This window comes from Bactrocera latifrons, unplaced genomic scaffold, assembly GCF_001853355.1.
Source record: "Bactrocera latifrons isolate USDA-ARS-PBARC rearing strain unplaced genomic scaffold, ASM185335v1 scaffold_1173, whole genome shotgun sequence".
Taxonomy (NCBI): Eukaryota; Metazoa; Arthropoda; class Insecta; order Diptera; family Tephritidae; genus Bactrocera; species Bactrocera latifrons.
Genome location: NW_017534601.1, coordinates 19,358 through 29,992, shown reverse-complemented (window position 1 = coordinate 29,992; position 10,635 = coordinate 19,358). Strand labels below are relative to the sequence as shown.

Here is a 10,635-nt window from a genome sequence, read left to right as displayed (position 1 = left end):
GAATTGTAAAAGTAAATACCCTACAAAGCGTTTTATTGCAGTTCACGTATCGTCCATTTGATACTTGCGAATCTCATCTCGTCCAAGACCAATAACCGCCATGTTGCTTTCTTTGGTGAGGTATTTGCAAACGTATTTTATCGATTATGCCAAACTACAATATCAAACATTAACATAAGTTTTCAATGTAAATTAGACAACAGTTGCGAATATGGTACGAATAATATAATATGTTGTCGACTTCGATATTCACTGATCTAAGTTGAATGTTAAATGTTCTACGACGATAAAGTGGATATCCATCATTTCCAGTTTGAAAAAAAAGCACGTGGATGGTGTTTCCAATTTTTCGGCTTTCCCTTGTGAAAAGTATAAGGCTTTTTTTAGTGAAATCGGTCCAGCCATTCACACGTGATTTCGTGACCAAGGGAAAAAGCGATTAATTTTTATATATATACAGTGACTCACTCGGCAWCCGGTTGCGGGCACCCTCATATTATACATCAAATCAAATTTAGCAATTAAAATTTTAAAAATAGCAACTTTATTACTCATTGCGTAAAATTTAAAGAAATAAATCGTAACATACAAAATTCGTTCCACACAACTAACCGGAAAATTACAAGAAGTAACCTTCTACAAGTAACGGTACTTCTGATTGTTGTGGAATTCCATTTAAACAAACACTGAATATTCTTTTCTGCAAATTAGTAGTTACCGGTAAGCATTGTAGAAACATAGAAGTAACAAAAGAAATCAAATGGTCGTCAACATCTGAGATCACCTGATCGAAGTAGTTGATTTTTCGGCACAGAGATTTAAATAAAGGGACTTAAAAATAGTAAAGAGGTTGCAGTATAGGCGCGTTAGCAATATTTTTTGAGTGTTAGGTTCCCTAAGAATCCTATTTTCACACATATAAAATATACAATACTAAACAAATTATTTGTAATAATTTAAACAAAAATAGATAGATTCTTCAAATATTTTAAATAAAATAGAAAAGATTTACCAATATTTTAATACAACAAATACAATTTTAATCAAAACTAGGTAAATTCAATCTTTATGAATTTTAATAATCGAAATATATTTGAAAATGTAACAAAAACGGTCTTAAAATAATAAATTGGATAGCATAACACGGCAACACACTGTTTTAGTAGTAGAATATTTAGGAAACCCTAACGAACTGCCTGGGCTTTTACCCTAAGTCTTTCCTTATTCTATTACATTCTTAATGTAATTTCTGTCATTCCACAAGCTTTCGCTTGTCTATGTATGGGTGAAAATGATTTGTTACTTGTAGGTTTACTATATACAATGCCGGTAAGTCTATGAATAAGCAACACGACACTATGACGCCCTTCGTACTCATACTTGTACCGAAATTCGGAACCTAATTATTCAGTTACGGGAAGAAAGAAAAACTATTAAAGATATTTCGGAGATTGTAAAAAGGAGTACTTCAAAGTTTGAGAAGGAAAATTGTATCAGTAATATTAGTAGAGCTGGTCAAGGAAAGAAGCTAACACAAGCCGAAGAAAAGTTTATACTGAAACAACACCTTTTTCCTCGGCGGAAAATGTAAGAAAAATATTGGAAAATGAAAAAGGGAAGAAGGTTTCAGCTGAAACAATTCGCCGCACACTTAGAAGCTTCGATTTACATGGTGGATCGGTTGTAAAAAAGCCGTATATATTCAAAAAAAAAAAAGGAAGAAACGGCTAGAATTCGCGAAATTGCATTTTAAAACGATTTTAAAAAGCCTGATGAGTTTTGGCAAAGGACAAATGGCATAATTTTGATTTGGTAATCATAAAGCAGTATTATTTCTTCTTTTTCAAGGTTTTTTTCATCAAGCAAGTATAACTTGCAGGGATCTGACGGCCCAACGAAGCTTACTTGCCAAAACATACTAGGACAACACTTAAGCACGGTGGTGGGTCAGTAATGGTTTGAGGATGTATATCGGCTAAAGGAAAGGGCAACTTGCATTTTGTGCAAGGTATTATGGATCGTTTCCAATATGTCGACATTTTAAAGGAAGGAAGGATTTAATGCAGTCATGTGTCACATTGGGAATTAAATATAATTTTATATTTTGCCAAGACAACAATCCGAATCACAAATCGGAGACTGCTCGTACTTGGTTAATATGCAATAGTCCTCATGTACTCGGTACACCTGTCCAATCACTACGTCTCTGAACGTTATTGAGCACGTATAGCAAGAAATCAGTCGAAAAGTGTACCAAGGGCAGTATTCCAATACTGCTGGGCTCAAAAATGCTATTTTAGAGGCTTGGAACGCAATACCACCAGAATTTTGTCAAATACTTGTCGTCTCTATACCAAGGCCACTAGGAGCAGTTTTATCTGCAAAAGGATATGCTACGAAATATAAGTAATCATTGCTTTTCAAAAAATCCGGTTGGTTGTGTGGAACGAATTTTGTACGTTGAGAGTTATTTCTTTAAGTTTTACGCCGTGAATAATCTATTATTATTTTTAAGTTTCCAAAAGTAAAATAGAAGATTTTTCCTTTAGCTTGATATATCATATGTATCATTCTTAAGACTTTTACTTCATTGGATGGTGCATTAATTGGCAATGCACGCATCCGGTTAGACGTGTGAGTCACTGCAGATTTTTTAAGATATTCTAAATAACTAAATCTATGTGTATGTTTATATGTATGTATGTTGGCTATTGTTTGAACACGTGTTGTGTGACCTTGGGTTTGTTTTAATGTGCGTACATTTACAGACAGTTGCTATAATGTATTCTAAGAACCCATGGGTTATCATATGCAAACATCTTATCCTTAGTAATGTTTATGTTATTGGCTCTTGAATCATATTGTTTTGCATGACAATGCATTTTAAGTATGTATCTGCCTATGTACATATGTTCAACATATTATATTTGAACATAGATATTTAATACTAGTGGACTGTATAATTTTATATATTTAGAATTACAAGTAAAATTATTTCTTTTTTTACTAAAACACTTTATTTTAATATTTGTATAAAAAATATTTTATTTATTTTGTTTAATAAAGATTAAGTGAAGAAAAATTGATTGAACGATTTTTAAAGGATGCTTAGAAAGCGAGGTGACAACTCCTAATGAATTCTAGAATAACGCTAACATAAACGGCACCGCTGTACGGGGCTGCTTAATGCTGAAATAGATTGCTTAAACTGTGCAGAATAGAATGCTGAATTAAAGTCTCAAATTAAACATTAGGATATGTCACTTACATATTAATTATCTACAATTACGGTACAAATTAAATTGTATCAAAATTGAGCAAATAATCTATATTTTATTACTAGCTGACCCCGCATCCGTTGTCCTGCTTGAAATAATGTGTTTTGAAATGAAAAGAAAGTTAGATTTATCATTTCATTTGTTTTTTTTGGTTTCAATGTAACGAAGCTTGATAAACAACATTTTTTGGTTTCTGTTCCGATGGCCAGAAAAGATGGGTTTCCAACTCGTGAGCACGCCACGTATATCTGACCTTGTTAAAAATTTAGCATTTCCATATTTAGCATTAGATAGCTGCATCACAACCAGTCTGGTTCCATTATACAGTTTCGGCGCATGAAAATAGCGAAACATAATAGCGACAGATCCGACTTTGAGACGCAAATAATACGGTGGCATCCCAAGCCTCCATAAAGAATTTAGAAATTCCCCTGCATAATTCACGGCGATCGATCGCAAGTCTCCCGGCTCATTGCGAAAAGTGTGCGAACTTCAATCAATCGCATCGTCTATCATTTGAGTCCAGTGATTATCATGTTCCAGCAATTGTGACCATTAACACTACGCAATGACTCTAATAAAGTTGAACGGCGTACATTAATCAATAGTAACCGAAGGTCGAAACAATCGGCGTTTTTCGAGTAGATTATGTAAATTCGTCCTAATTGTGAACACACCTAGATGTCCATCTCCTGGTTGGCCTTGCTTTCTATGTAACTATTTCTTCGACGATGCATTCTATGTATAATATCAAAGTATTTCCGAATGGAACAATGTTCTCGGAAACGAATCACTGCCGAAAGTTGAGAAAAAACTCGTCAATGTAAATTTTTTGTATTGCAATTTTCCACTGTACAGTATTCCCTGGGTTGAAATACACTTTTTGATATTTCCTGATCTCATCTCGTTCAAGGCCAATAACCGTCATGTTGCTTTCTTTGGCGATGGACTGCGAACTGCAATACTCAACATTTATATGAGTTTTGAATGTGAATTAGACATTAGTGGTGAATATACATAGTACGATCCATGTGTTCTCAACTTTGATATTCACACTTCTAAATTGAATGCTGAATGTTCTCACATTGGCGTCTGGTGAGCGACGCCGATAAAGTGGATATCCATCATTTCCAGTTTGTGTTTCCGAAAGAAAAACACGTGGACAGTGTTTCCTGCAACCCATATTGATTTTCCCAGAAATGAGTTCATCAACTTGATCTGGTATAACCACCATCCACCATCCATAGAAGGATGTGTACGTGCGGCAAACCTCTCTTTTCCCACTCAACAGAGTACATCTAGCATTTAACAGCACCACATAAATATTGCTTTTAGATAAAGTCCATCAAATAAAGTAATTTTTGTTTGAAAAGTCGTGCTGTGACATCGTGACGATGGCTTGCTGATTCTCCGCAATGCATAATTCCGCACGTATGTCGTCGCATCCTGGGAGTTCGTCTTGCCTTGTCTTGGGCTGCCATACGTTGACGGCAAAAAGAACGCCGACCGATATTAGGGCGACCTCTTCGTGGCTTCGTAACAAATTTCAATCTGTAATTGATCATTTTATGTGAAATACACATAAAGTTTTCATTGAATAATTTTCAATAATTTTTCTTTTGAATAACGAAATTAAACGATTCAAATAATTTACAAATCAAGATATTGAAAAACAAAAAACAAAAGCAAAAATATTTGAATGGAAAAAAGTTACTAACTAGTTGGTAACTGTGGAGTATCTCTTAAAAACTGTTTATTTTAATTTACATTAATCACTAAAGGAAATTGACCACGTGGAAATCCAGTTGACGATTGTAGTCGATTCTTATCTTGTTTTTGTCAAGTAGAAATGTCTCTTTCCTTCAATGACCTTAATTTATTTATTCTTAATCTTAAAATCTAATATTTTYGTACGTTTTTTTGTTTTTTATTAGAGAGTGGTCAGAAAAACCAGTAAGTTTTTGGCACTTTTTTTAAGTAAACTTTTGAACCAATGTTCTTCAAAAGAAATGATTCGAAATATTGTACAAGTCGAACCGAGAAAAAAGTTGACTTTGAGCATGTTTCTACAAAACCCAAACATATATTTTTAAAATAAAAAAAATATCAAAACAAAACAAATAAAAATATAAAAAAACGACAAAAACAACAAACCTATTGAAACTCTAAGAATAGAAACAATAATAGTAAAAGTAACAAGAATAACAACAAAAACAACAAAAGCCGCACAAAGAGCAGTCCAGAAGCATATTTGATCAATAAATTGAATACAGAAGGCTATTACAAGTGCAAGCATATCTTCTGGGACGCAACTATGCGCAACGTAAATTTTTCTAAAATAACTTTTACTTGTTAGGGCTTTTAAATGATGCATAACTTGAGTAACCACGTGAGCTTAGTTTATTTCATGGTTAGCTTTGTAAATATTTATAATCACGGTACATAAACAACATTTAATTACAAAATGTTGACGCCTTTTTCTGCTAATTTATTTTTTTCCCCAGTTATTAAGTTCGTGGTTTCACTACATAAGCACATTTAAGTATTTGACACTTATTTTTTTGCTTAGTGATGTAGAATTTTGCAAGCATACTCGATATTGAGCAAGCATACTCGATTTTGTTTTTTATTTGATCCGACGAAGTCTTAAAAACGAAAACGCACCACGTTTCAATTAACACAAGGAATGGTTCGACGTCGAGAAGCTGAAATCGCAACAAACAGTGCTGACTTGCACTCCTACGTTCTGAGAACACTCGCCAACCAGAGAACTTAAAGCATAGAGAAGATGCATGTTCGATAGCGAGCATTTGTTAGATTTATAATAGAGAATTCACCTTACAACCACAGAATTCACGCTGTGAAATGTTAACATTTTTAAYAGTTCTCCACATACTCAAACAGAGAATATTAAGAGAAATAAATATATGTACATATATATTTTCGGCATTTGATGACTTGGGATGTATGCCCAAGCAGAGAATATGAAGAGACATAAATATGTGTGCATGCTCCTTATGATACACCCAACAACAGTACTGTGATATTTTCATGCTTTTTGCTTTCAACTAGCAAATCGCAATGTATGCAAATATGAATGCTTTTGCGTTTTGCCGTCGGCATTTCCATATTGGCATGTAAAAATAATTATAATATGAGTATAATTTTGTATGAATGCATGCATAGTAATATTTACAGTCAATTATCACTTGCATATTTAATAATTTTATTTGATTTTTACATAATATGCTGTAATATACAATTAAATATTTTTGTATTATATTTCTTACTAATAGAAATTTAATTTATCACGACAATATATAAATACATCGTTATCATATTAATCTTATTATCTGCTCATATGAATGCATGTATACGCATGTGCGCGTTCAGAAATTCAAATCATGATTTTATCACTTATCATTATATTACATGTGCGCGAGTTATGTTTGTAAAGATGGAAGCAAGTTACATTATCCAAATTAAATGTTAACTAGAGAGTATGAACTCTGTTTTACGGCTGTTTTATTAAAATTAAGCTTAAGTCTGCTTAATCCACATTTAATACTATACCTACTATTGTTTACATTAAAAAATGCTGATTTAATACTGATACAGGAAAAAAAAGATTACTTTTTACAATTTTTTTACGATTGATTTTTTATTTCAAGTTTACAATCATTAAAATTTATTATATAATTTTTTTGAAGTGTACATTTTCGTTTATCGCAGTTTTGGACCATTTCATTGTTATTGGCATTTTTAACTAGCAGAGTATCACCAGACAACTCTTGCACGTACATTAAATTATTATATTTAAATGTACAATTATCATTAAAAATACAATTTACAATTAATTTGAATTTTCTTAACAATGTATTAGCTTTATATTGATCATGTTTAGATTCTAACGTTATTATTTCCTCATCTATTTGAAAAATTTCTAAATTATTAATATTTGGCAATGGTGTAATTAATTTTAAATCTGTATTTGGTATTTGAATAGCGAATCCAAGTGCTTCATTTTCGAAAGTTACTACTCCTACTTTGGCTAGTTTAAGCTTATAGAAATCTATGTCAAAGCTATCTATTTCCTCTTTAGTTAACATCCCCGGATGTATTAGATTATTTTTGGCTATATTGTTTTGAATTTCATGTATATTTCCTTCAGCATGTCTAAATTTATTCATTTGATCATTGTAAAGAACCAATTTTGCTAGCTGTCTATCCCCCTTTTGAATCTGATTTAATTCCAGAGCCGGAACTAGCTGCTTCAGCGMCTGTGGCAACAACCTTGCTTGCGCCCTTACCATATAGTATAATGGAAACCGATGTTGTCCAAATCAAAAATTATATATTTACAAGTGAAAGAACGTACATCTTATTTTCAATAATAATTTATACAAGGATCGCTTATATCGTTCAGAATAATATCGCCTCTGCAAATAAATCGATTATTTTATCGAAATTGAGACGTGTTGTAGTATTCTTCTCAATCGACAAAATAGAGATATTCGCCAACCGTTCCTGGCCTAAAGAGGAACGAAGATAAGATTTGATGAGTTTTAGCTTACTAAACGAACGCTCGCAAGTAGCCGTCGTAACAGGCATGCATAAGAATATTCTCAGTGCTGTTGTTATGTTCGGATATACATCCACGAGCGACAGATCGAATATTTTTTCTAATCCATTCAAATGGTTCATGTCTGTGGCTTCACTCATCAGCGTCGTTGCTTGAAATTTGAAACTCTCAATTTCTGATGAAAATTCATGCGGATCCAAGTYATCAGGATATTTGATAGCGAGATCTGCCGCTATTTTGGTGAGTTCAGTAACACTGGTGTTCACAATTGCTTGACCGCTCAAAAATGCGAAATCATCGGCAACTTCATTTAAAGCGATGAACCGGGTATTCATTTGGGCAATCATAAGATCAAGAACTTGGATCAATCTTGCTTTGAAATGAGTTTGGGCACTTATAGATGCAGATTCATCTTTCGCTTTTTCTCCCGGCATCATTTTCTTTGGTCGTTTTCGAGTATCTTGGAAATCTGGTGTTACTTGCAATTGTTCAGCTGTCACAATTGATGATTGCAAAATTGTTGTGAAGAAAGTCTCTCGGTATATGGTTAATTGTGACAACAATCCTTTTATCATTTATGCGGCACGAGCAATATCGAGTTTTTTGTCTTGCAGTGCGAGGTTGACACGATTGATTTGCGATAGAAGCGAATCCCAAAACTTCAGTAGTACTATGAATTCGAAGGTTTGTATCGACTTGAGAAGAGACTTGGCTTGTACTATTGTATCGCCTGTCTGATGATCACCTTCTGTCATTTTTTTTAGTATTTCCACAACAGTAGGCAGTTGAGAGTTCAGGGCGTGCACGGCATTAGCTTTTGACGACCACCGTGTGTCACAGGTTCCTTTCAACGTTATTTTTAGTTCTGCTTGCAAAAATTTCCAACAAGCTGCCGATCCAACAAAAAAATTGTACGTTTGTTGGATGATACCAAAACAAGTTTGCATTTGTGGTATCACGTTGGCAGCATTGACCCCAATCAAATTTGAGTATGAGCTATGAGTAGTACATGGAATAAACCGAGCATTCACGTTCAAAGCTAATATTCTCGACTGCACACCTTTATATTTGCCTGCCATATTAGCTCCGTTGTCATAAGACTGYCYTCRTACATTTGCAATGTCTAGCCCATCTTTTCTTAATTTATCAAGAATTTCTCCCGAAAGACCTTCACCGGTTTTTTCTTCGGTGTTAATAAACGTGATGAAGCTTTCTTCAATTGTACATTTCTTGTTTTCGATTTTAACGTACCGAATTATTTGAACCATCTGTTCTTTGTGAGAAATGTCGGTCGTACAATCGAAGAGGATTAAGAAATATGTAGCTGCTTTTATGTCGCTAATTATAWGTGATTGCACTTGCTGGGCAGCCAAATTGATCAATTCGTTTTGAATCGCCGGTGAAAAGTATGAGATTGTGCCTTTATTGTGTGTCTCGATATGTTTTTTTTATTGTGGCATCATAGTGGCTAATCAATTCAATAGTGTTCAAAAACTTTCCACAGTCTGGTCACCCAATTACTTCACTGCTACCTCTAAGGGCGTCATTGTTTTTGACGCAGTGGAAAATTGCATCGAGTATCACTTTTAAAATATGTCGCCACTTTGCTCTTTCCTTATCAAATTCTTTGAGAAGATGGTCATCGATGAAACCGCCACATTTCAACTTCTTCTCAAATGTTTTCATTTTTATATAATTGGATCTATGAGACGTCGAGTTTTCGTGTCTCGGTAAATGGGGATTGAGATGTTGCCAGTCGTTGAAGCCGTTCAACCAAATGCTGCTCCTGTCATCGTTGAAGAGGATACACGGAAAACGAAACAGAGAGTCAAGCTGTTCACAGTAGATCAACCAGTTCCTGTGTACTTTCTCACCATTTGTCATAGTTCGAGTAAACCATTTTTTCTCAAAACGTCTATTATTTGTAACTGGGTACACGGAAATATCGTCACCATTGATAGGACCCTGTTCGATATATAATTTGATGGAATTTTTATCAATTTTCCATGTTTTGGGAATACTGAAATTGATTTCAATCGAATCTTCTTCTTGTCCCACTCTGTGCTGATTTGAGGAATCCGTCTCAGAAAGCGTATCGTTGCATTCCACTTCCATGTTTTGTTCTCTATTCAATTCATCATTTTCGTCTTCTGATTGTGATTGTGCAGTCTGCGTTGATGGTAATTCCCTCGTGAAGAATTGCTAGATATTACCACTATTTTTTACTGCTGCAGCCTTTTTCTCTTCGCGAATCTGCTTGAATTGAGCACCCGACAATTTCTTCTTTGGTGGCATCTCTATAAAAAAGTAAATATTTATAAAAAATAATTGTTCAAAATACAGTTGAGAAAATTTTAATAACTATGTATGTTTTATTAGTTACAGTAGGTATACTCACTCGCAATTTTCTTCCGTTAAGTATCCAAATGTTTCCTGGCAGTACTAATATGGTATGGTGATGAATCCACTGCAATACTTATCAGACTAGAAATTCAATCTTGAGATCTAGAGTAAAATGAAAAATAGAACTTGAAAAAAGGCGGTGAAACGAGTAAAAAATACATAAATCAAGGAAAAAAGTAGAAAGAATGCGAGGGGTAGGGTTCGAATCCACGACCTCTGGACCCGTAAGCAAGCGCTTTGAAATTACACCATGCGGCTTGTGACGCAAGTGTGGGGAGCGGAGATCAATCGTGCGCCGCGCACTTTCCACTCACGTTCGCTCGGCTATGACTCGAGCGGCTCCGAGCCGAGCCGGAAGAACATACCGTATAT

The 10,635-nt window shown here is 34.3% G+C and overlaps 1 protein-coding gene across 1 annotated transcript; it reads right to left on the bottom strand.

Moving 5' to 3' along the window:
- Positions 1 to 7,700: 7,700 nt before the first annotated feature.
- LOC108978103 lies at positions 7,701 to 10,155 on the bottom strand. Its single transcript, XM_018948231.1, has 4 exons — positions 10,087 to 10,155; positions 9,735 to 10,029; positions 7,853 to 8,353; positions 7,701 to 7,810 (listed from the first exon to the last, which is right to left on the bottom strand). Exons 1-4 carry the CDS (start codon positions 10,153 to 10,155, stop codon positions 7,701 to 7,703), a joined length of 975 nt encoding a protein of 324 aa, XP_018803776.1.
- Between the last annotated feature and the right edge of the window lie 480 nt (positions 10,156 to 10,635).